The sequence below is a fragment of the Hyalella azteca genome, unplaced genomic scaffold, assembly GCF_000764305.2.
Source record: "Hyalella azteca isolate HAZT.00-mixed unplaced genomic scaffold, Hazt_2.0.2 contig16054, whole genome shotgun sequence".
NCBI lineage: Eukaryota > Metazoa > Arthropoda > Malacostraca > Amphipoda > Hyalellidae > Hyalella > Hyalella azteca.
Genome location: NW_025945881.1, coordinates 164,329 through 191,579, shown reverse-complemented (window position 1 = coordinate 191,579; position 27,251 = coordinate 164,329). Strand labels below are relative to the sequence as shown.

General features: G+C 37.1%; 2 protein-coding genes across 2 annotated transcripts; both read left to right on the top strand.

Annotated features, from left to right (window-relative positions):
- Positions 1–377: 377 nt before the first annotated feature.
- On the top strand, positions 378–19,186 carry LOC125179241. The gene is made up of 6 exons (XM_047884720.1): positions 378–733; positions 6,218–6,347; positions 10,401–10,609; positions 11,352–11,468; positions 12,578–12,937; positions 19,104–19,186. Exons 1-6 carry the CDS (start codon positions 640–642, stop codon positions 19,184–19,186), a joined length of 993 nt encoding a protein of 330 aa, XP_047740676.1. The 5' UTR covers positions 378–639.
- A 4-nt stretch (positions 19,187–19,190) lies between these two features.
- On the top strand, positions 19,191–27,168 carry LOC108668043 (B-cell receptor CD22-like; the record flags this gene model as incomplete). The annotated part of the gene is given in 4 exon segments (XM_018155173.2): positions 19,191–19,322; positions 21,781–21,922; positions 26,064–26,194; positions 27,016–27,168. Coding segments are annotated over 4 exon segments (558 nt in total), but the record flags the coding sequence as incomplete, so codon positions are not given.
- Between the last annotated feature and the right edge of the window lie 83 nt (positions 27,169–27,251).

Genomic DNA, 27,251 nt, shown 5'->3' with positions numbered 1-27,251 from the left:
CTTACTTTGAATTACTCGGTTAATTTCACTAACAGGAACGACATATCATGATCCATGAACCAGATTTTGCTGAAATGTACAGCTATATAAATTGAACTCATTTAACACTACTTACCCAATAATCGAAGCGGAATAAATTTCCTATTTCACACACGTTCTACAGACATCAGGGCGCAATTTTTTCTACAAATTGTATATGAACTTCCAGGAAAATTATTCTGCACGAAAAAGCTATAATTTTCGTTGGTTGAATTTCATTTTCATGGGTATTAAATTAACGGACATTGTCTAAAAATGAATGAGAAAAGGAACCCGTAAATTCGAGAGTGAAAAATTATTAAGCCCTGTTGTATCTAATTGCATTATTTTAAGATACTCTTAAAAAATTGGTCAGATAATGCATTCACGTATTACTGAACTGAAACAGTGAAGAAAAAAGTCTCCGATGTATGAGTCACAAATAAAGTTTTCTTATCACAAGAACCGGCTTGGAAAGTTGCTGACATTATTGTCTAAAAACGAAGTGGCGAAAAAAATTATAATGAAAAATTCAAATATGATGTCTCGAGTTGAGAAGCAACAAAGCCCGTCTTCTCGTTGCCTGCAGTGAAAGACTCGAGGGAAAATTGGGAATTTAAAATGAGAAGATTTGGCTTCATAACAACGCTGGGCTGCCTTCACGTCATCGCGGCGCTGCTCGCTTACTCGGCAGCGGCGCTCGAGATGAAACGAAGTAAGTGGCAAACTATTGTGAATATTTCGAAATAATTATGACATGAATGTTGAATAATTTAGTAATTATTGGAAGTTGTGGGAACAAATGTTTGAAATCGTTTATGTGAATATCGAAAATTATTTTGCCGTAAAATAAGGGAATAATAGTATATCGCTATCGCTTGAGATTAAGGAGAAAAAAAATTGAACGTCAACATAGAAAATACCTGAATTTCTTATTATTATCAAGTTGTCAAATAAAGCATGATGATACAAAATATCTCTATATGTATGATACGGCTAAGCAATAAATTTAAGGTTAGTATATGTTACGCATGTTTCAGAACCTTATTAGTGAAATTGAATTTTTCTGTTTCCAAAACATGCCTTTAGTTATTAACTGATACATAATATGTCTTTTGCGCAACACCAAAGTATTTGGGGTGACAGTTTATTAAAATATATTAAAACCTTCATGTTAGCAGGCGAGTATTTATAAATTTCATCCAAATTTAATTTCAAAAGTAAGGCTTTCTTTATTTGAAAAGATAATTCTTGGAGTTCGTGAGAGAATGCCATAGTCCTTATCTGCTCGCAAATAGAGAACAAATGGATCAAGCTTGGAAATGTTAACAGCAAAAAGTACGGAAATTTTTGAATGCAAATTGAATGAAAGATATTGATTGAAAAAGATAATAAACGATGAATTTGAATTGATACCATTTCCTCATCATGCGAAAACCTTATTTTGGGTGTCAATGTTCTACACATCACGCAATATTTTGAACCATCATTATTATCTGGAATCTTAATAGGTTTTGTTCAATAATTTAGGTACAAATGAATACTAACTAGATAACTTTGCGTAACCAAAAAAAAAATCTGGCATAATTTGATTGCATAGCTTCACTGAACTATAATGCAATGACAGTCTGATGACGCCGGTACAAGAGAGGAACATTTTATATATTGTATGACTGTATGCATTATGCAAATATTTGTTTTTGTTGTATGACCGGTTTTCTCGCGTTCAACCATTTCGTTTCATTCCAATTGACGTTTCTGGTTGAGACTTTTTCAAGTTTCCTCCTCAAGTGGCTTAACTTCGCGGGTAACATTCGTTCCCGCCAAACTTGAATGCTGCGTCAAAGGAAAAAGTGTCGCCTCTCTTGGTTACTTCGATCGTCAGTCTCTCGCAGGGTTGCCACGCCGGCCACTTTGAAGAGCATTTCTCCAACTTGGAACGAAGATATGGCCCATCAACCCAATTAGTTATCCTGTAGTGCATGCGGGCTTGACGTTAATTTGAATAAATTTTATGTTATAAATACAAAGCAAAATAAATTTAATATTTTTTCTACAACTATGAGATAAAATGCTGGATATTTAGAATAATAATGCAAAAAATATGGTGAAAACTCATTGCAATCAGTTCTGTCGGAAATGCAATTTCAAAATCGAATTTCAAAACTCCACCTCATGAACAAATGAAAACTATAGAATAACTAAGAAAACTAGCCCTGAGCATTCATTACTATTAAAAGTGAATTACAACGTAGAAGCTCCAAACGGCATCCTCACACCTATTATAAAGAGTAACTCACAACATTTGGAGTCTAAATAATTATTCGTATGAAGATATTTTCAAGATTTGTTAAGGCTCCACTCAGGCGCTAATAGCTTCAATAAAAAGTTTATAATAAACGGCTGCGTGAAATATGATGACATTTGAGGCGTCATTGACGAGGGGAAGCTTCCCTCGGATTGCTCGTAACTGGCGACGCTAAAACACGCGCGACGCTCGTAGATGGACGGCACGCAGCGCCAGCAGATATTCTCTGTTGTGTAGACTCGTTCACAAAAATATTCGAAGGCTGTTATTTCATTTTGTTTTCTCATAGAGAGCGGTTTCCTTAGATAAAATTATTATTGCAAACAAGATATGACTGAGAAGTAAAATCTCACTTTTTTAATCTAGTACACGACATAAAAACAATTGTATACTTGGTAAAATTAATCTTCAGAATTGAGAAACAGTTATCAAATATTTCTACTCTCCATTCGAGAGCTTGCTATCTACATTCTAAATACGAAACTAAAACTCAAGACGCTTAATGAATTGTCCGCCCGTACAATGTGCGTGACATACATGTCCCAGACTAACAAAATAGATAGAAAATAAATTTGTGAAGCTGGAATGCAACAGTTGCGTTTGAAATGAAATAAAAAAACATCGCTCACATTTAGAAATTGGGGGCGCATTGAAGGCTGGTGAGCATCTATCCATCCGAGATCCGATTAATAACTGATTATGTTTGATACGAAGAACATAATGAGACTAAATCTAGTGGTAATAATTAACGAAATAAGTGTAATTGGATATGCTCTGCTGAAATACCAAGATAGGACGAGCACATGGATACGCTTCAGAGGCAGGGTTTTTCGATCCATGATGAAAGTCATTTAAGGAATACCGATCATCTTGCATCGCTGCAGTTTACACATATATAGAACATTAAACTCTATGAGCAAAATATCATCACTCATTAATTTTGATTTTCTTGAAATTCATTAAAACATTTTGGTGTTTGGGAATTTTCTCTTCCAAACAAATCTAATTTGTATGGAAGCGTGCTCCTTTAATTAATGAAAACTTTCGTCTAATGAACGTCTGCGTCAAAAGCGAGTCGAATTTTTCTTCTTTGCCAAAGAATCAGGCGTTGTTGGAAGATGTTAAAGTTGATCACAAAGTCGGGGTTTTGGCGGCCGCTGTAAAGCCTACGGTTGGTGCCCGATAACGATACAGCAATATTTTTTTTCAATTAGTAGGCGTCGCCTTCCAATAAAAGGTTCCATTATTCGACTGTCTTTAATTGAAGCCAAATTGGCAGCAGCAACCATGACAGGAAAATTTACTCGGAATGATGCAAAAAATAGTATATACCATAGTAATCTTCACTACGGTCGCTCGCTGCTTGATCCGTTATAACTTCAACAAATCTACATCAATACTTTTTTTTACGTGAGTTCAGATTGCAAGAAATTGTAGGAGTTGAAAGTCCAACGCGAAACAGAATATTTTTTTCATAATATTTTACTTTGAATTGTTTTTAAATTGATGTTTTTCTCCATTGATTGAAGTCAGACGTTATTTTGGTAAACGCCGGAGTTTTTATTGACAATGATCGAAACTTAATGAGGCAGGTGAGAAAGTTTGAGCATTTTATATTTTTCAAAATCAGGCTGTCTGCAGTAAATATTTTTGGTGATAAAAAAATTGTCTCAAAATTTGGCTTTATGTCATTCTAAACTAAATGCCACAGGAAAATTTACCGTGCCTAAGTGCTGCCGGGCTCCCAGAAATTTTTATTTCCTGGTAACTGCTTTCGTCGGAGAAAATCGCTCGGACAAATGCAAATTTAGAGCGAACTTATTTTCTCCGGCGCTAGAGTTGCAAATCGGCGCTGTTATTTCTAGCAGGGATGCCTGGCAATATCTGCATCATAATGGCTTTATCATCGCCGATGCCCAAATTGAAGCGAAGTGCCGGGCGTCTCTCTCATCTATCGATGCTTCAAAATTCAGTCAATATGTGAAGCTTCAAGAGATTGGTCAATATTTGAAACTTCTAAGAAGCATGGGTGCGAAATTTCCAGGAGGCGGTCGAGTCCTTCCAGGTATATTTTCGTGTAATTTTATTTGCATCTAAAAGGCCTGATTTTCGAGCTTGGCACTTAAGGCAAAGAAATTATGCAAAAATTCGAAAAATTCCGTAATGAACATGTAAAATGCAAAATTATCTTTAGTAATTTTCCGGCGTCAGGATAATATTTACGGAACTGCATTTTTAGCTGTGTCATCAAATAAGAAAAACCAGACGACATGGAGCGCCTACTATAAATTATTCAAGGACGCCTGCAGTTCACATCCTGCAGCGCTGAGCAGACACGTCCAGGGGTCGATGTCGCAGCAGGTCAAAGGTTGGCGAGGAATGTCAGGGCCTCGCATTATCTTCGTTTATGTCTCATTGGAATCACTAAGGTAGAAACAGAAGTAGCAGCATAAAAATACGGGCAAAAGATTTATATTTACCACATTCAGCGTGACGTGGAGCAAAGTTTTACGTCAACTAGTATAACTTCTACTGTCAGTCAAGAGGTAGTTTTTCTGAACACTCGAAGATGTTGCTTTAGTGCTGGTCTCTTTAGAAACGAGGACAGTGATTCCTTGTATTAAAATATGCAAACGGAGTTGGTGCTTTCATTCTAGTATCTTAATTGTATCTTCCTTAAGTCTAAACTACTCCACTCTAAATTGACATCAACAATAACATCATGAACTTGCAATTTTGGCAAGCTAATGAAATAAGTACTCCCCTGATAGAAATGCAAATAAAATCAGAATATTCACATTGCTAACGCTCGATTCAAATGAAGAAGAAAATGTTTCAATCACTGGACAGTCTCAACCCCCAGTTCCTTCTGAGTGATGATTTAATGTTAAGATTTACTTGAGGTCTCATCATAGACAAAGTAGTCATGCATCATAATTTTTCATTTGACGTCACTTGTGATGCATGACGGAAATCTGAACTGGAATAATGAATTTTACAATGAGTAAAATTCTGTCGCAACAACTTAAGACTTTTCAATTATCTTGTTAAATTTCATACAATAACTTACATTTATATTTTAAATTAAGGAGACCGTACATTTGGTTTCTTGTAAATCTCAAACATCAATACAATTGTGTGATTATTTACCTTGAACTTGAAAATTTCAAACCAAGTCACGCAGTTTCAGGGAAAACGCGGCGATTTCATTACTTCAAATTTCAATAATATTTTCCGTTATATTGTCTTTTTTATTTGATAAAACGGGTAAATAAATTTTAATGAATATGTGCATAAGCTGCTGTGCATTAGCTGCTAATGAATCTGTGCCTAAGCTGGCGCTCTCATATGAAAGAATTTATTCATTTATTCTTTAGAAGCGGTGTATTAATTTAAGAATTGAAGATAATTTCACAACTAATATTGCGGAGAATACTTTAAATTAACTGGGGCTCAGAAATGAGCAGCACTTCTTCTGAGTTCAGAGTACTCGAGTGCCTCGAGAGGTCGATAGCCAATTATTGGAATATTCTAAAATAAGTTATAATTGAATTGTTATATATAATATATTTTAAGAATATATTTGAAGTTTGTGAATATATATGAAGTTTGTGATTAAATAATTCCGATATTATGATCTCCGTGAACAAAGGCTTTAATTTACACATGGAATTTGCTACGGTCGAGTGAAAATGTCTATTACGTGATCGAACTGAACAGCTCAAAAACTAACAATCCTATTGCCATTGAAAAGCGATATCATTCAGGAACGAATGATCGAAATCTTGAGACCATTCTAGGAAAATAAAGTGTCTTTCTGTAAAAGATTGTGAATAATTTGTAAACTAAAAAACACTTTAAACTAATAGAATTGTTATGTTTTTTTCCAAGTCGCTGTGGTGGAGGTGGTGGGTGTGGTGGGCGGCAGCACAGCGCTACCCTGCAACGTGCAGCATCCCGGCGACGACGCCATATTGCTGCTGCTGTGGTTCAAAAAAGGACTAACTACTCCTATTTACAGGTGAGGATCTGCAACTACTATTAACATATAAGGACTATTCACTCCTATATTAACAGGTAAGGACTATTCATTCCTATTCACAGGTAAAAACTTAGCACTTCTTTTTACAGTAAAGGACTAACCACCTCAATTTACAGGTAAAGACTCACCACGCCAATTTAACGGTAAAAATGACATTGCTATCTAATTGAACTACAATTCCAGTTTTGTGCGTTGTGTAGGGCTGTTATAGCAAGGTACTAACCGAAGGTCCGATATTTCCCTTTTATGAGTATATTATTTATTCAGCATTAGTTCGGCACAAGCTATTGTGGCCGAGGTTCTACATTATCGTATGCTATTTTTTCGTGAAGAATTACTTTCCCTACCCATGAGCGTCAAGGGCGGCTATGACATGGTTCTGACAAGAGCCACATTGTTTCCTGTTTATGGGTATTATATCTTAAGAATATTTTTATGGTCGCCCTGAGCTGTTGTGGCAGAGGTTCTGACCTACGCCAAGCTTCATTTTTATGAGTGTTATATCTCCAACCCTTGCTCTGTTGTGGCAGAGGTTCTGACCTACACCAGGCTTCATTTTTATGAGTGTTATATCTCCAACCCTTTCTCAGTTGTAACAGAGGTTCTGACCTACGCCAAGTTTCATTTTTATGAGTGTTATATCTCCAAACCTTGCTCTGTTGTGGCAGAGGTTCTGACCTACGCCAAGCTTCATTTATATGAGTGTTATATCTCCAACCCTTGCTCTGTTGTGGCAGAGGTTCTGACCTACGCCAAGCTTCATTTTTATGAGTGTTATATCCCCAACCCTTGCTCTGTTGTGGCAGAGGATATGATGGATGTCAGGAAGAGTCTGTTTCCTCAGGGGAGTTCAGAGCTGCCGCCGGGACGTCATAACTCAGGGACGCTGTCATGCCGCGGCTCATTTCTCACGGGAAGTCCCCGTAAAATCCTTCCATATCCTGTCGCTTTTTGATACATAAGATCCGACGACCGTAGGACCCTTGTGCCCGGGCATTAACATCATGGCAATTAATTTTCTTCAATCTGACAGAATTTTTTCAATAACTTTTTTCTATGAATAGAATAGAGAATAAATAGAATGGAGAGTAGCCCTGCCACGATAAACACGATTTATTTCAGTTTGTATAAGACTGCTATCATTATATCATATCATTGCTATCATTATATTATCGATAACTCCCTTCACGACGATTTAGTTAATTCGGGCAATCTTGGTTGACGTAAATCATTTCAATTATGAAAAGTGAATTAACATATGCAGCATAATGTTTGAAAAATGTTTTTTCCAACTACTTAACTCGCAGTCCACTCCCGCAACAGCGAACGAATATTTCCCAAAAAAAAATAAATTTTCGTCCGGAATTAAAGCATTAAACGTGTATTTTTCAAAGATATTGTTCGTGAATACCTGTAAATGTATACTGGAATATTCTATGATGCTTCAATATTGATAAAGCTGTGTTGGGAATTTCATATTTATATGAAATTAATATGCAATAATAATTTTCCAGTGATGGTTCTCCCGATAGGCAAAAAAATATAATTCGGTGATATTAATTCCATGTTATATTTCGGGAATAAAGATGACTAAGAAACTATAATCTAATCTCTTCTAATCTATCTAATTCTCTTTGTGATCGTGTTCGTTCTTATTCAATAATCTGTGTTGATCTTAATGTGTTCATGTATTTGCCTCTTTCATTTTATTTTAAACTTTTGGAAGGAATAGATTTCCATTTATTTTGAGGAGAATTCAGCATATAAATTTTTTGCTACTTCGAATATATAAAGTGACGGCGATTTAAATTTTATGCATATTTTTCGCGGCCTGGACCATAACCACATATAATATAATAAACAGTATAGATCGTTATATTTTTCCTGAAATTAAATTAATTTTTCTCCAAAACCACTGCAGCGCAGGTATTGCATGAGGCAAGAAAAGAAAATTCTGCATTTTCAGAGCAAAAAACTGTTGAACAAAAAATTAGTATCGAAAGATCTCACGCAACTTCTTTCTCGATCTGAAGTTATGCTGGAATTTTATTCTCTGGTAATATTCAGTGTTCCGAGGACCATGGGGTGCATCAACGCTGAATGAACTTCTTGTCAAAATGAATACGTTGCAGAATGCGTGCTGGAAATTAGGCTCATGACGGAAAAAATAGCGGCTCACTCGTTTTAAACGTCACTTTAAAGGCGATTTTCTTGCTGCTCGTTTTCTTAAAGCCCCAGCGTATCGATGGAAAGATCAAAACAGTTCTGCTGCACGGCAAGATTAATGTGTCTATAAATCGCCAGCCTTTCAAGGGCTGATGAATTAGTTAGCATATCGATAGGCTAGATATTGGTGATTTAAGCCCTCAGGCGATGTGTATTGATAAAACTAGAAAGAGGTATTTTAACTCAACTTTAAATGCAGATACTCTCATAAATGCTGTCTTCTAAGAGATTTACCGCATTTGTTGTTTTAATCATAGAATTTTAAAATATGAATTTGATGACTGCCCATGTGTTTACACCCCGTTCCGCTGAAAACCCTGATGTACTCAAACTATGTAAAAATATGGAAATAGAAAATAGAATAGTTATGAATTCATCGTTGCGATCATAAAATGATATATGTAATATATACGCTGTAGACTTTGGGTCTTCCTTTTAATTAACATTACCTTCAATAATTCAGTCATTGGCCGAAGTACCTTGCCTAGTTCGAAGGTCAGTCATTTTCATTAGAAACAAAATTCTGTAATTAAAATTTAATGTAATATAGATTTTATGACAAATCATCAAAGTTAGAAAACAAATGCATCAATTCAAATTATTTTCTATTTCTAGTTCAGAAATTCATCATCTCTATCGGTTCAAACCTTCATGGAATGCAGAAGTTTCCTTAAGTAACGCAAGCATTTAAACTAATGCAAGCTGTTAGTTGGTTCATACTATGAAGTTAGGTGTAGTATGAAGTAATATATAATATTAAGTATCACAAAATATTAAGTTATGCATCCTATTACAAAATTCATGCTATAAATAAATTAGGCGTTTCGAGTCGGGAAATTCATGAATTACAAACTCCACCAAACTATCACAAGATACAAAATTTAGAAAGAGGAGATGGCAACAAACCGCCTTTTTCATTAAATAGAAAAAGTTCTTAAATCGTATTAAATAAATAATATATAGATATTAATAATATACTTTCCTGTGATATAAACGCTTCCATTGATGGTGTTTTCATACATATCTCTATCATAAAAACGGGTAAAAAAATTCCGGTGGTCTGTAAAAAATTGCTTGACTAAGCTATGAAATAATATTTTAATTATGTTAATATCACTTAATTTATTCTTATCTTGCCTGAAAATTATTATTCTGACCAATTTGAAAAATTATCCATGAAAATTTATGTTGAAAATCATCAGATCCTTTTTTGATAGCACTCTTTCCAATGACTTTAAGACAAGATTATAATAAAGAAATAAATAGTTTTCGTTTTTCATGGAGCTCTGAAAGCAATGTATAGATATTTTAAAAATGTATCTTAGTTTTATGAGAATCGCGTCTGCTGTTCTACCCGAAGAATGACAAGGACCGTAAAATTTACTTGATCTTTTAGGGGAATAACTATTCTCTAGATTTTAACATTTCATTTAAATAATAACTATTTTCAACATGCAGGCTTCCTTTGTTATAATTCTTCTCTAGCAACAGGACAACATCAGGTAAAATATAGCCACATTTATAATTCTCTAAGAATATGGAATAACCGCTGACGTACCATGTGTTACTTAGAGTATATGCGTTGTGTTACTCACAAATTTTTGACCCACGTGCAAATTTTCTCAAGCTTCTTTAACAACAGGCCCACGCAGCACTGGAATTATTTTGGTGCACACTAAAAACCTCGTTTGTCTAGAAAATTTCCAGACGTGACGATCGCTGTTTGTCATTTCACAACCAAGTCTAGCAGGCACACGAAACCTTCTTGAACGAAGAAACCACATTTTCTCTTCGGGATTTTCTCAGGTACGACGACCGTTCAGGTTCAAGCCGACGCACTTCTCACTGGTCGGCTGAAGATGCGCTGGGAGCGAGAGCCTCTTTAGAGGTACTGAGCTTGCCTGCTCAGTTAGTTGTGAAGTCTTTACGAGAAGACGATGCTGGGCTCTACCACTGCAGGGTAGACTTCAGAAAACAGCCCACGAAAACTACACGAGTTGTGCTCAGTGTTGTCGGTGAGTGCGGGTAAACAAGGAATGAAGACGTTTTGTGTTGGTCGAGGGAAGCTGAGGGATTTCTGTCGTTGTTTTTGAGTGAAAATTGTTCGTATCTTATGGAGTATTTTTAGTCCTAAATCTCTCAAGCCTTATTGTCACGATGCTAAATGTTAGAGCAGGAAGATAAAGGATGCTGCTGTACCCCAACTGTGAAAGTAATGAGTTCTGACATTTGAAACAACAGCTGCAATTTACTTTCTCAAAATGCAATTTTTTTTACACACAGGAATCAATTTTAGCTGGAGAAAGTAAATTCTGTTTTGCATGGGATTTTAAATCATTAAGCTTCTCATCTTAGTGTTTGCAATTTGGAATGTTTTCGTCAAATGAATTAAAATTTGTACAGTTGCAATGTTTAATAAATAGATTTTGAAAACTCTCATCTTTTCCACAATGTCATTAATAATTAATTATGCACAGATTTCATTTCCTAATATATTGTTCTATAATTCACTAAAATTGCATCACAGCTTGATTATCACAGTAATTCTCTAGCAAAATGTTTCCATTCACATATATCGTCTCCATTGGAAAATTTACACTGATATTTTTATCCGTAGCTTCTGTTTCCACTTAGATTACATGTACAACTATTGAACGTAATAATAATCGGATTCCAGTCGTATAATCTTATTATTTCCTTTTAATAAGATTATTATTCATATCGTATTTGAACGTTACGACTTGTTCATCACTGCAGTGCCCCCGACGAGCGTTGTCGTGTACGAAGGCTCGTCACTGCCGCACGCCGTGTCGAGCGTCGTGGGGCCGCTGCACGAGGGCGACATGGTCACTTTAACCTGCGTCGCCCAGGGCGGTGAGTGCCAAATTTATTTATTTTTTCGTTTAAAGTTTCCAATTCCATCCATTGATGAACCGCCCTGTGGTTTAACCAGCTGACGTAGAAGAACGGTCGATGCATTCGGTACGTTTATCGTACGTACTTGGAACGGTCAGCACAACCTTCGATAAGGGAGACGGTTTTCGCCACGGGGAACGGTTTTTATTGTTGTTCAATAAGCCAATTAGTGAAGGATTATAATGTATTTATTATCTGACCAGACAGCGTTTTGTGCGGTTTTCATTTGCCCAGTTTTGTTTGAAAAAATTAGAAACTAAACGATTTTTATAGGTTCAGAAAAGGATTTCATATCGATATGTTCTGGTGCATTTTTCAGTAGTTTAATTTCAATCATTGATTGCTTTGCCACGGGGCGAATGATTTTTATTCATTGCAATAGCTCAAGATCTAAAAAAATTATGCAATACTTTTTGACAAGTAAGATCATTATTAATAAATAATTCCAGAAATAATCTCATTTAAGTAGAGATTTTTGTCTGGGCTGAATAAAGGCTGATACTACCCCAAGCAGATATTTAATACTCGAAAAGATTATCCTGCGATTTAATACTTGAAAATAATATTGAGATACCAAGTATACATAATAAGGCTTTACAGTAGTGAAGATGCACTTGATCGCTTTGATTCTCTCTCACTCGCAATATTCGCTTATTGTTCCAGGTGTCCAATTGAATGACTTGGAAAAATAATAATAATAATGAGTGAGTCAGTTACGGCCGATTATTGGTCATTGATACCGCTTCCTGAAAGCGCAATAGGAATATGAATAGGAAATTAGCCAATTTTTTAGTCTCAAAATCATCACCAGTGTTCCACTACTTCACAGAAAATCAACTTATTAACAGTTCGTAGTTATTCCATAAATTTTATTTATGACCAATGTTTGAATATTCTGATGAAATTCTTGCCACTATACAAACCTTTCAATATTTGAATGAAATAATGCTTATAAACAGTGTTTTAAAATTTGAATGAAATCGAAGTTATTGCCATAGCTTCACAATTAAAAGATGATATTCTCCAGTATTTCCATCTCCTTATTAGAATTTGTCGCTCATCCACAGGAAAGCCTCCACCAACCGTCGTTTGGTTCGAAGACACTAGACTTCTTGACAGTTTAATGGAGTCGGAAATCAACTATTCAGCCTCTTCCATGTCAGAACTTGTATTCCCCAACATCTCCACGGAACAGAGCGTAACTTTGAATAAAAACTTCACTACTTCAGATCTTGCGCCGATATCCTTGGCACCTCACACAGAGAAGATTCCTGATGCCATTAGACTGATGTTCGATGGCAAGCCTTACAATACATTGTCTCTAGGTCCGCTTACCAGGCAAGACCTGAAAAAGCTTCTCACTTGCGAAGCATCAAACAACAACATCACCTTGCCTACCTCTGTCGTAGTCATGATCGACATGAACCGTGAGTAATGCCGGATGTTGTATTCTTTAACTACTTCATTTATTAGGAGTTTATTCAATGGCTCTTCTAGCTTTAGTGTCTAGCTTTAGTGTGATTCTTCTAGCTTTAGTGTGATTTTTGTTGTTTACTATTGTTAAACATTGAAATGCTTTGATACCAACCACATTCTAGGTAGACGCTACAGCTGAGATAGACGCTAGCAAGGAAACTGTATATGAGTCTGTACGGAATTTGCAAATGAAGAACCAGATGTACCTACTCAAAACCCCCCTATTTCTTTCTTTATTACCATATTTTACTTCTATTACCATAGGTTTCTTTATTCTTTACCTAACCACACATCTCACAACGTGTTTCATTCGCTTTAGATAACAAATCTATCTAAAGCAAAATTAATCTTCTATATATAGTCGACCAATAAGAACGTCAATGACCCTCAATGCCTAAACGAAACTTAGCCTCTTCCTGACTTGGCCTAACCTCAGTGGGGGGAATCACACTAACCGAACCTGTTCCTGACTTGACCTAAATCCAGTGGGGGGAATCACACTAACCGAACCTGTTCCTGACTTGACCTAAACCCAGTGGGGGGAATCAAACTAACCAAACCTGTTCCTGACTTGACCTAACCTCGGTGGGCCTAAGCTATCAGCTACCACTAACAGAACCTGTTCCTGGCTTGACCTAATCCCAGTGGGCCTTGGCAATTGGCTATTACTAACCGAATCTATTCCAGACTTGACCTAACCCCAGTGGGGTCATAACTCACAATCTATTTCCAACAATCATTTTGGGTACCACATCCGACCACCAAAAGATTTGTTAAAACGCGCGTCCACATTAAAAACATCTCTGCCACCCCTACCTAACCCTAATGTGCACCCTCTATCTGCACTTCCTATCTCCAACCTAACCTATTCAATAATACTAACTTCGAAAGCAATAACTATAATGTGTCACTGTCAACATAACTCCCATTTGAGTGCCACTTTTACAAATATAACCGTCTATTCGGTGTCTTGTCACACCACTAGACGATATTTCAAAACGCACTTTCAATTTGAAAATAACTCTGCATTCTCCACCTAACCTCCATGTCCAGTTTTGCTGAGCCCCTTGATAATTGCCAAAAAAAATTCATCCAACGACAGCTGGACATGCCAAATGCAGTTTAAAAAAATTTTTTTACCACTTGCACATAACCTGAAAGCAGTATCGTTGGTGGAAGCATCTCAAATAGCCCTAAAGAGGTTTCAGTATTATGATCATGTGCTTTCTCAATATATTCAGCTTCAACTCATCATGACGTTACCCTTAGTAGCAATGTTGAGCATTGAAATTTGACACCATCATTGCCAAAATTGAGCAAAACGTTTGCGGCCGGAAAACATTCAATTATAAAGCATTCACGAATTTTGAATTAATTCCTTTCGACCATACTCAATCTAAAATTTAAACATGGATATCACAACAAGTATGATAGCGCATCTATCTGAATATAATCAATTCGAATATGTTCAAAACCGTTCATTTCCATGCTCGAGAAAGCGCCTTGCGCGTCCCAGTTGTGCTCGAAAACCGCTTCGCGGTCAGGAGAGCGCGTAGAACGCGCTGTATGCGGATCACGCTACCTGTCCCAGGTAGCATGACCCGCAGGGTGTTGTCAAAAAACATGGCAAAGCCATGAGTATTAAATTTGATGTTATACAATCCCAACGCATTTCGTGAAAATCAAATCATGACAAACGTGACGTCAGTTTACTCGGCTCATTAAAATCTTCTTTATATATTTCATTTAAATATATGAAATCTCTTTGAATAGTCCCCAAAACGGGTTTATTAAGGGGAGCGTCTACCCTAAAATTGAAAATTTTCACTTTGTCGGTTTTTATACTCATTTTAAAGCTGACATTCTGCCCTATCCAACGGTACCACTGCCATATCTGTACGTTGATTTATGATTTCACGACATTTCATGAAAGGGGGCGGGTGGGGGAGTTATTTAAGTAATTAGATAGGAACTAATTAGCTTAAAGCTGACATTCTGGCCTATCCAACGGTACCATTACCATCTCTGTACGTTGATTTGTACGTTCACGACACTTCATGAAAGGGGGGCGGGGGGAGAGTTCTTTCAGTAATTACATAGGAGCTAATTCGCTGCCCTGCAATACAAATACAGTGTTTCTATGAGGTGTAGCTCAGTGTGCCTCCGGGCTCTGTAGGGAGAGGTGCGCATGTAGTCGCTCCCACCATCCTTCTGTGGAATCAAGCTCCAGAAACGTTTAGTTTGGTATCTATGCTATATTAAGCGCCTATTGCAGTGCGCTCGGGACTTTGTCGCGCTCTCCTCAACATTCACACTTATTGTCACGGAAAACCTATCTCCTCCTAGAGTTTTGAAGCTACAACAATGAGACATAAACCATTCGATTCGCAAAGAATAGATCTACAAAACAATTACAATTTCGTCATAGTTTGGATTTTATTCCTGAAAAAGGGGGGGTGGAAAGGGGTAAAATCGAAAAATTTCCGAAAACTTCACGAAAAATGCTCCCACACCCGCAAAAATAAGAAATTTAAAAAACGGCTAAGTCGTTTTATAGATAAAGATTTTACGCATCGAATGATATGTGTTTCGATGTCGTAGCTTGAAATTCCTAGGAGGAGATAGATTTCAAAAGTAACCCCCTTTCTGACCGTTTTCTATGAATTTCACGTTTTCTTTCATTTTTTTCGAAAAATTCACACGAACAAAATGTGAGTTTTTTTCCATTTTACATATGTGAACCAAGTTTTAGAGTGATCCCTTTGTAAATAGCCGAGATAATTTTTGGGTTAGACGCTCCCCTTAATTAAAAATTTATTTCAAAAGATTTCAGGTAGTGGCAATTCAGGTGTCATGATGGAGACGCAAATATTTTGAGCTAGACGCCAATATCTAAAAAAAGACGCCGATATTGTGAGCTAACGGCCTTACTCTACAGCCTGGTGCTGAATAGCGACTAAGTGTCAGGCCGGTATCTCAAAAAAAGACACCGATATTGCGAACTAAACTGCCTTACTCTAGAGCCTGGTGCTGAATAGCGACTAAGTGTCAGGCCGGTATCTCAAAAAAAGACACCGATATTGCGAAATAAACGGCCTTACTATACAGCCTAGTGCTAAATGGCAACTAATTGTCATAAGTCATTCTATTCTAGCTTGAGAATTATCGGTCAATTGATTCAGAATGTTGCAGTTATGGGACATTTTTCTTCAATGAATTTAGGATGCCAATAGTCGTTTGATAGTGCACTGTTTTTCAATCAGTTTGATGATTCAGTGAAAATTTGGCAGCACCAAAGATGGAAGGAAGGCTCTACCTCACTACTTGAAGCCAAAAATAAGAATTCTTATTGCCTAAAGGAGCATGCCACTGCATGGAACAGTAATTTACAAAGTGCATGGTTTGAGACTGCACCATATCTATTATGTTGAATTTATATTTATTCAACTGGAGTTGTATCTTGAAGGGCACGATCGTCGATCAGAATAAGAAAAATTCTAGGAAAACATTATCCTAACTGGAAGTCCTTTCAATAGAAAACAAACATCAACTAAATTGATACTTAATTTAAAATATTCCATAGTGACCATGCCTTTGTCACATCCTCAGAAAATAAATGGAAATATTTTCATGGTTCCATGTGGGTAAGTCTACAATCTGCATATTCAACAAGAAAAAAAATTATGTTATGTTTCTTTTATTATTAAATCACAATACTCCACAAATTAATCAAGATGACTCATGATTTAACACATAGCCTAAATGAGCAACAACAGCGTATATTTCAGTTTCCAACAAGTTAGCAGCCGGTAGAATGTAAAAACCTAAAGAATGGTAAAATGTTTGTTTTGTTTGTTTACATTTGAACACCGTGATGGTCGAAAAACCTAAAGAATGTGAATATTATCAATAGTTTAATATTCATAGAATCGAAGTGAAATGATTGCAGTACATCATGAAAAAAATCGGGTAAGAAATAAAAAATAAAAGTGTCTCCGTTGAATGTGAAATGACGATTTTCATTATAAAGTTATCAATCAAATTTTCCAATAAAATCTCTGTTCAGCCTTCATTAGGTAATACATGCATGGGGATGGCATTAAAAGAGTATTTTATGATTTTAGACGTATATATTTTTCTCAAATTCTATCGACGAAGCATATTTTGATGTACCGACGCAGTACGCTTTCAGCGTTTCATGAGGGAAATTCCGAATGTCAGCAAGACTGGACCGCGAGAAGATACCACGCATATACCAATTTATTTGAAATTTCGCACAGTAAGAAGAAAAGTCAGGCACATAAAATTGTTCATGAAACATTGGAGCAGGCTTGTGGGAGGTTTTATCTCAATCGGTGCTCATTTGATGAAAATATAGCGACTTGACTTCCATTTTTTCTAGCACAGCTCGGTTCAGTTTTGGTTTTAAATCGAAAATTAAAATACTAAATCGACCTTGAAAAATCGGCAAAGTGCATGAAAATTAGTATCAAAGATATTAGCAGTGTTGTATGAAATTTGAAGTCAATCTGAAATCATTATTCGAAAATATGAACGAAAATGCTGAGAGGAATTTGGGCAGCTCAGCACGTATTTTTCAACGACAAATTGCGGGCGCTTCAGGAAGAGCTGCGACGTGTGTTGGGCGTCGTTTTGTAGCTGCTGATGTGACAAAGGGTTAGAAATAAACCCGAAACTGCTGTGATGCTTGTTTCGGACGTGATGACGAATCTGCCAAAGGCAGAAATTGACATTTTGACGGGCGTTTTCTCAGGCTAGGCTAATCTCTCCGGAAGGAATCAAAGATTATTTTGTGAGCCAGTTTTGGAAGAATGCGCGTGCAAAGTTTGAGCCCGATCGTGACAGTTTTGGTTGAGATATAAGGAAAAAAGTGATATTGCCAAAATTTCGAAATGGACATTTTCACGCTCAAACTTACAGGATTTGTACGAATCACACAAGAAAATTTTTGTCATCACCGATTTGGTGAGTGTAGGAAGTTTGGTCGAAAAAGGTCACGCCGTTTAGGAACTATTAAGTAAAAAGTGAATTTTTCGCTAAAAAATCTAAAAAATGCAGTGTTTTTTAGCAAAAAAAGCATGAAGGCGACATTTTTTCGCAAAGTGACACGAGCTAAAAAAGCTTTGAAATTCATTTTTGACTAGTAGTGGTGAAAGTTCCAGCGAGATCAGAGCTGCCGTTTTCGAGCATTGAGCGCGCGAACGGAAACTTTGACCCCACAGCGCCTCAATCGATTATATGAGAGAAAGTTGTGTGCACTACAGTGATAGTACGCGAAAGACGCGGAGTAAAAACTCAGGGGGCCTGCGGCCCCCAATTTTTTTTACTTTTACAACAGCAATGAATGAGATAGTAAAATACTATTCGCATAATACACATCACGATAATATTGCTACCAATTGCATTATGTGACGAAATTGTACAAACATTTCATGATGAATATTCTAGTAGATATTTGAGGTTTACTTCAAACGTAGACGGACAAGGTTGACTTGAGGTTACAGTTAATTAACTGAAATAACGAGGAAAAAAGGTAATTTATTTGTAGTTTGGATGGTTCGCTAATAGTTTGATTTTAGAGGAAAATTTATTTTCCTATTAAAAAATTTACAAAATTTTCCTATAAAATTTATAACAAAGGTGCAAGTTGCATTTCCGTACAAATGATATGATTTGAGAGGCATGGAAAATGCATTTCGATTGCGGAGAAATTGATGATCATTCATGGAAATGTCGTAAAAAAATGGAAATACACTGCATATGTGCCAAAGAAACTTAGAAGTTAAAAAATATGTATCGAATAATTTTTTACAACTGGAGTTGAGTGAAAATGATTTTAAGAATAATTGAAAAGTGAACGCCAACATCACTGAAAATTTTTGAAGAATGTAAAAAAGAACCGAATACTAGTTTCGCAAATTATTTTTTCGAATACTCGACCTCTAATTTTCCAGAATAAGTTCACCTTAATATCCTCCCAACGCATCAAACGAGACTCCACGGTAATCAAAATTGACAGCATCGTTAAGATAAAGCACTCACACATTTACCTTTTTCCGCCATGGAAACTTGACATTTTGATTATTTATGTTGCAGTGGCAGCGCTGAACATTAAGTTAATGACGCCGTCGGGGTCTATATTTGATTATTTATGTTGCAGTGGCAGCGCTGAACATTAAGTTAATGACGCCGTCGGGGTCTATAGAAGCTGGCCGCGAGTATCAAGTGATGTGCCAGGTCTCCGGCGCTCGCCCCCCGCCAGTTATCACCTGGTGGAACAACGCAAGCCGCGTCCTGCAACGCGCCGTCGAAACCGTGAGTTACCGTCACATTTTTGACGTCAGTGGATTGTGAAAAGCGTTCACAAATGTTAGTGACCTCACTGACTTGTAAATTACGTAACTAACGTTCTGGTATGTAGACAGCGTTCACCTACGTCAATGACGTGTAGTGGCAATGACGTTCACCAAAGCCATTGACATGTAGACAGCAGATATTAATTTTTGCGATATGGGCAGGGACTTTTCTTCAAGTCAATTCTTTACGAGGAATGTGTATGATATGGTATGGCTACATGTCTGACATTGTTGCTAATACTACAACGGTGGATGTGTGAACGTAGTCCTCTGAATGTATAATAGAGTAAGTAATGTCAGTTACTAGGAAATGAATGGGATTTGAAACTAACGAAAAACTTTTAATCGACTTCAATTTAGAGGTGGCCATCGATGGGTCATCGATGCGCCATCGCCGCCATGAAGTAATTCTTGGTGGAAGATGAGATTTTCGGTTAGGGTGGCCATCGGCAGGTTATAAGTGGAAAATAAGCGGACACGACATAGATGTCGCATCGATGCGCCATCGGTGCTCCACCTAAAATTTCCACCTTTAGACGCCAATAATTATCGATACTCCACCAATATTTTTTTGGAATGTAGACAGCGGATATCAACGTCAGTGAAATGTAGACAACGGACATTGACACCAGTGACATGTAGATAGCAGCTATCAGCACCAGTGACAGGCAAATGAGTAGAGACTATAGCGGAACTGACAAGCCCAACAACAGGATAGCTAATGAAATAACTTGAATGGTGTAAATTATTATCTATTAAACATGAGAAGAGTAAAACAAAATATCATAATGTGACTACAAAACTTTATAAAAACGATCGGGAACTGAAGGACTACTTTATCTATCTGAATTGGCCAGGCAGAAACATGAAGAAATATTTGTTATTATTCATGGGAATTTTTCAATGCAGATAACAATTTCTAAATAGAAGCATGTGTAAGAAGGTCTAAACCACCTCTATATTCCATGAATAAAGAAAAGTTTCGAAGATAATGATTTATAATCGAAAAATGTGTGCCAATGCGAAAATGTAATATTTGAATCACGAAAATTAGAGCAATGTAATATTTGAATTACGAACTAATAAGAAGCCTAATAATATCCCGCGTAGCAATTAGAGATATGGAGAGAACTGATGAGTTTCTTGACGATTGGTTGGCATGGAACCGCTGGAGAAATTGCTTCACTGCAACGAGATGCGCCACAGGCTCGTGCACGAGAGTTAACATGATCAATGATTGCGAGTTTCCGGTGGGATGGTCAATCTGCGGGGGATGGCGAATGTCAATCAATACAAATTAAAATTGTGAAAGTCCTTGACGGGCTTGCATTAACGGATCTGAGAATAAATAAATGCCGTGAAATATTTTACCATTGAGCCATAAAAGTCGCTTGATATTTGACCACGGAGCCATAAATGTCGTTGGATATTTGACCATTGAAACATGAATGTCGTTGAAACTTTGACCATTATGTCATAAATGTCGTTGGCTATTTGCCCTTCAAACGAAGTGACTGAAACTCAATCACTATCACTCACAGTATATGTAATCCGATCTGAAGTCTAGCACCGTAAAAGCCGATACGAGGTTAAGTTGGGCGATTTCTGTATCCAAGTCCTTACCTCGACCAACTTTCCAAAGCTATGGCCAATAACTCAGACCCTACTCCTGGTTATTGCGATTGTGCGCTCCACAATCCCAAATAAAAATTGAGAGTGGAGCACCTATGTTTTTATGGTGGCTATCGGCGGACCCCATAGGTGGAGCTTATATGATTTATACAGTGAATTAAGGGTGGCGTGCACCACCTATCCCACACCTATAACCTGCCAATGGCCACCACACCCGTACGGCTCTTCGTACATCAATAACTACCCATTGGCACCGGTGGCGCATCAATGAGCCACCAGTGGCCACCTTTAAAATGAATTCAATAAAAAATTTTCCTTTAGTTTCAAATCCGATGCTTCTGCATTTACTGATATTGCATCATCCAATCACCATTCTAAGTGCTACGTATGCAAATCTACCATGGCAGTACAAGTAACAATGTCAGACATGTAGCAGGAACATATAATCAGAGTACCATACACATACCTCGTGAGAAATCGACTTGAAGAAGTCCCTGCCTGCAGGATTCGAACTCCGATCTCCCACACGCGAAGCAGAGCCTTTACCGTTGCGCCATCGGAGAGGCCATGGCAGTTGAGTAATTTTAAAAGATTTAACTGAAGTATTGCAAATATTAATTTCATCAAATGAGCAAAGTTAATGCTACCACCGTGATGATTAGATGGCTTCATCACCAATTTTATTTGAACATGCTATCGTCACGACCAGCACGCTCATGTTCACGGCGTGATACACTCAATAATATGATAATACGTTTAATACGTTGAATTGGTCTCTGTTTCAGACGTCATCTAACGGCAACGTCACGACCAGCACGCTCATGTTCACGGCAGAGTCTGGCGACGACGGAGCGCTGCTCTCATGCGTCGCTGAGAGCTTCGCCACGGCGACGTCTGTCAACGCATCGTGGCTCCTGAGCGTCCTGTGTGCGTGGACTAGTAGTGCTGCTAGTTAGGCTAGTAGTGCGCTGCTAGTTAGGCTAGTTATGTGATGATGGTTATGCTTCGCCACGGCGACGTCTGTCAACGCATCGTGGCTCCTGAGCGTCCTGTGTGCGTGGACTAGTAGTGCGCTGCTAGTTAGGCTAGTAGTGCGCTGCTAGTTAGGCTAGTAGAGTGCTGCTAGCTAGACTAGTTATGCTAGTTATGTGATGATGCCATGGTTATGCTTCGCCACGGCGACGTCCGTCAACTCATCGGGAGCGCAGCCGTGGGTAACAAAATTGACTCGTAAACAGGCCCTGGGCCCGACGCCAAATATCAGCATGCAATATCTACACATAGCCTCAGGCCAATTAGCTGTGGGTAACTCCGGCTAACAGTAAATCCGCTGTGCACAACACGGCCACTGCTTCACAGCGCCAAAGCCCAACTGGCCGGAGCGCAACAGGCCCTACCACAACAGGCGGCTCAGGTTAGGTTAGGTTAGGTTACGTTAGGAGTAGCTGTTGCGGTAGGGCCTGCTGCGCTCCGGCCAGTTGTGCTCCGGCCTGTATGCGCTCCGGCCTGTGACTGAACTGCGCTGTTGTGGTTGGCGCTTTGTGCCAAAAGCCGTGAAGATGCCCGGCTGCGTTACGCTCGGGAAGGTATATGAATCGCACTGTGGATTTGGGCTATGCTGACCTCTAGCTATCCACCCAACTCATCGTGGCTCCTGAGCGTCTTGAGTGCGTGGACTAGTAGAGTGCCTCAAGTTAGGCTAGTAGTGCGATGATATTTATGCTAGTAGTGCGCTGCTGGTTACGCTATGCTTGTTAAGTGACGCTAGTTATGTGAAGCTCTTTATTTTGTGATAGTTGTGTGATGGAAGTTATGCGATGCTAGTTATGCTATGCTACTTATATGATGCTAGCAATGTTATACTATTATGTTATGCTATAATGTTATGCATGTTATGCTATTTTTATTACGCATGTTATGTTATTTGCATGTTATGTTATTTTTATTACGCCATTAATATTATACAGTTTATTTGATGCTACTTATGTTATACTACATTTGCGCTATGCTAGTTATGCAATACACGTTATGTAATGACAGTTATGCTATGATATAGTGCAAAATGTTAGTTATGTTAATCTAATTGCGTTATGCCAGTTATGTTATGCTTAATAATTATTGGTTATTATGAGGTAGTTTAAAGCTCTATAATAATAGGTAATCATGCAGAAGAATTTCGACTCTCACGCCTGAAATTCACCCCAGTAATGTTGCAGCAATTTTTAATGTGGTCTATGTGTTCAATTAATTTATTAGACCCCAATATCAATAAAATCAGACAGTTTAAACCCCAACAAATTTTCTTGATAATTGTTCCGTCACATTATGGATGTGGCAGAATACTCGTTCTAAAAACCATTTCAATTCTTTCAAAAAGTTTCAAATCTTAATTGGAAATAGACCACTAGCAAACAAATCCGTACACCCACTTTTAAAATATTTATTCAATTTCATAGAGAAAAGACATGATGAACATAGTAGTCAAGGTTCGATACTGAGCATTATTATTTAAATATTTTAATGCCAGAATTTGTTTGTATTTGTCCCCATTTATGGTTTATATCTTTGGCATCATCAAAATTCTGCAGATTAATGGCCTGAGTTACAGTATGTACACGCAGTTAGTAAGTAGAAGTTGAAGTAAGTAAGTAGAAGTGATCATGAATGAAAGCAGATAATTAAATTGAAAAAAGAAGTCTGCAATAAACCTAGCCATGTAATTAAAGGCAATTTAACCGACGTGAAAGTGGAGGATCAATTAATTGGCTATGCAGGATAGCGTTCCGAATTTCTGTGGCTTGTTTGGCATGCGAAGCGCGAGGCTTGGATTAGCGACCTTCGCAGGACTGGAACAACTACGGGCATATAGCGCTGCCTAGACAAATGCTTAGAATGTTATGCTGGTTATGTTATGCTGGTTATGTTCTGTTGGTTATGTTAAGCTGGTTATGTCATGCTGGTTATGTTAAGCTGGTTATGTTAAGCTGGTTGTGTTATGCTGGTTATGTTATTGTTATGCTAGTTATGTGATGATGGTTATGCTTCGCCACGGCGACGTCTGTCAACGCATCGTGGCTCCTGAGCGTCCTGTGTGCGTGGACTAGTACAGTGCTGCTAGTTAGGCTGGTAGTGCGCTGCTAGTTAGGCTAGTTATGCTAGTTATGTGATGATGGTTATGTGATGATGGTTATGTGATGATAGTTATGCTGATTATGCTATAGCTATGCTATACTAGTATACTAGTTGTGTTATGTTAGTTATGTGATGCTAGTTATGTGATGCTAGTGATCTGATGCAAGTTATGTTATGCTAGTGTAACGATGATGTTATATGATGCTAGCCGTGCTATGCTATTATATTATGCGCTATATGTTCATTATTATGTTGTATTGCGCTATTAATGTAATACATTTAATGTAATGCTACTGATGTTTTGCTTATTTTAGTTATGCTAGTTATGCAATACACGTTATGTAATGATAGTTGTGCTATGATATATCGTGAAATCATAGTTATGGTATACTGAATATTTTTGGACTATTATTAGGTAATTCAAAGCTCTATAATAATAACTAATCATGAAGAAGAATTTAGATTCTCACGCCTGATATTCACCCCGGTAATGTTGCATCAATTATTAATGTGGTTCATGTATTTAAATAATTTATCAAATTTTAAATTCCGAAAAATCTTCTTGCCAATTGTTCCATTGCATTATGAATACGGTAAACATGCACCACTCGTTCTAAAAACCATTTCACTTGAAAAATTTGAAATCTTAATCTGAAATAGACCACTATATATAGCAAACAAATCCATGCACACTTTTTAAAGCCTCTGTTTAATGTCATAGAGAAAAGACATGATGAACATAGTTGTTAAGGATCAATACTGAGCAAAAATCTGCTTAACACGTTGACTAGGATTGCTTCATCTTGTACTATTATTTCATTTTTTGTACTGTTTTAAACGGGGTTGCCAGACGATCTTTTTTTCCGGACGAATTCCGTGATTTAGTTTTTCTCAATTGCGTTGGCCGGCTTAAATTTATGATAGGGGTACTTCCTAATTAAATTTTAAATGCTGCAAAAAGGAAATATATGGATTTTTGTAGCGGAAGCTACAAATAAACTAGTAATATATATTGAGTTATCGGCCTGTTTTGGCCTTTTTTGTTCTCGGATTTGGCCTATTTTAGGCATCCTGAATTATGTACCACTACGTCCTGAAGAAATACATTTCGTGGTACTCATATGTACCACTTCGTAGTCAATGTGTTAAATATTTTACTGCCACACTATGTCTATGTCCTCATTTATGGCTTATATCTTTAGCATCATCAAAGTTCAGCAGATTAATGGCCCATGTAATTAGTAAGTAGAAGTGACCAGGAATGAAACCAGCTCATAAAATTGAAAGAAAAAGTCTGCAATAAACCTAGCAATGCAAATAAATGTAATTTATCCGACGCCCTCTGTGGAGGATCAATTAATTGGCTATGCAGGATAACGTTGCGAATTTCTGTGGTTTGTTTGGCATGCGAAGCGCGAGGCTTGGATTAGCGCCCTTCGCAGGACTGGAACAACTACGGGCATTTAGCGCTGCCTAGACAAAAGCTTAGAATGTTATGCTGGTTATGTTAAAATAGCTATGATTTTAGCTATTAAATAGCTATGTGCTAGTTACGTCTTTCTAGTTATGTCTGAACTAGTTATAATGTGCTATTTATGATACTTACATGATTCAAGCCATATTTTATTTACTTTTATGTGCATTGTGGAACCATTTGTGCATTTTCCATAATTTCAATGATGATATGGTGTAAATATTTTATTCAAATTTTTAATTTTTAATTAAAGGTTATGAATGGCAAGAATAACTTTTTTTATTATCATCAACCACGCTCTGTGGCAATAGAACATGGTTTACTGTTGACAAATAACAGAGCTGCGCATTGGCATTATTTATTAACTATTCATTTAGCCGTCAATTTCATTATTAATTATATTTAAAACACTGTTGATGATTTATGCTCTAAGACACTAATTTCCCTGTCTAATTTTCGCAGACATTCCAAAAGCCCACGCCAGGTTCGGCGCGTCTCTGGATGCCAAAAACATCAAAGAAGACGACGACGTTTACTTCGAGTGCATCATCGATGCTAACCCGCGAGTCTCCAGAGTTTCGTGGCGACATGACGTAAGTATTTCCACGAGAAAATTGATAAATTTCGAATTTAATATAGGGAGAGTATTGATACAATCGATAAAAAGCTTTATCTTGATATATGACTTGCTAATGCTTGTTAACAATAATTTCTCTTTGCATAGTTAAAACTGTGCGAACTCGCTGAAATCTCCAGAAAATAATATGCAAAAAATATGTTATTGTTATGATATGCTTAGCAGGACAAGCTCAGCAGGAGTTCAGCATAGTTGAACTAACTCATCATCAACTCATCTCAAAGCTACTATTATCATTCAATAAATGTCACTTAAGCAAAAAGTCCGATGTCTATTGAATAGATTAACATTGTTGGTTCGTTGGCATACGACAAAATAATAACTGAATTAAGCTCTTCTGTACAACATGATTTAAATAAACTCTTGCTCTCGGTGATCCTTCTTGCATTAAATTTTGTAAAATATATTTTTACAATATATCATTTTGACTTATGCTATATTTATTTCTGAAATAGCCCTTTTAAAATATATTATAGCTAGGCTTAACGTACAGAAGAATGATGCAAAAAATACGTTCATATGCCATTTAAATAAACTCATAAAGAGATTGAAATATTTGCTTTTAATTCCATTCTCATTAAAACGCATGAGCATAAGATGAGCCCCTAATATAATAGGAATTACCTGGGCAAATGTAAAAAACGCATCGCAATTTGGAATAAATCTCACTCAAATCTCTGAGTGATACGTGTACATTACAACATAAAGACCAATTCTATTGTAGTAACATAACCGACACTGTGACACATGATAAAAATCTTCGTTTATCTCCCTTAGAATGAAGTGTTATGGCACAACATCAGCGGTGGGGTGATCGTGAGCAACCAGAGTTTGGTGCTTCAGAAAGTTGGTCGTAGACAAGCGGGATCATACACATGCCACGCCTATAACAGAGTCGGGGATGGCATGTCCAATGCGCTGCGGCTTGATGTTAAGTGTGAGTAATATTATATTATATTATATTATATTATATTATATTATATTATATTATATTATATTATATTATATTATAT

Bases quoted from the DNA above. Each gene is read 5' to 3' on its own strand.
- LOC125179241 (XM_047884720.1), top strand. From the start codon at position 640: ATGAGAAGATTTGGCTTCATAACAACGCTGGGCTGCCTTCACGTCATC. The intron at 734-6,217 runs GTAAGTGGCAAA...TTTTTTTCCAAG, and splicing joins GGCGCTCGAGATGAAACGAA to TCGCTGTGGTGGAGGTGGTG. The intron at 10,610-11,351 runs GTGAGTGCGGGT...TCATCACTGCAG, and splicing joins AGTTGTGCTCAGTGTTGTCG to TGCCCCCGACGAGCGTTGTC.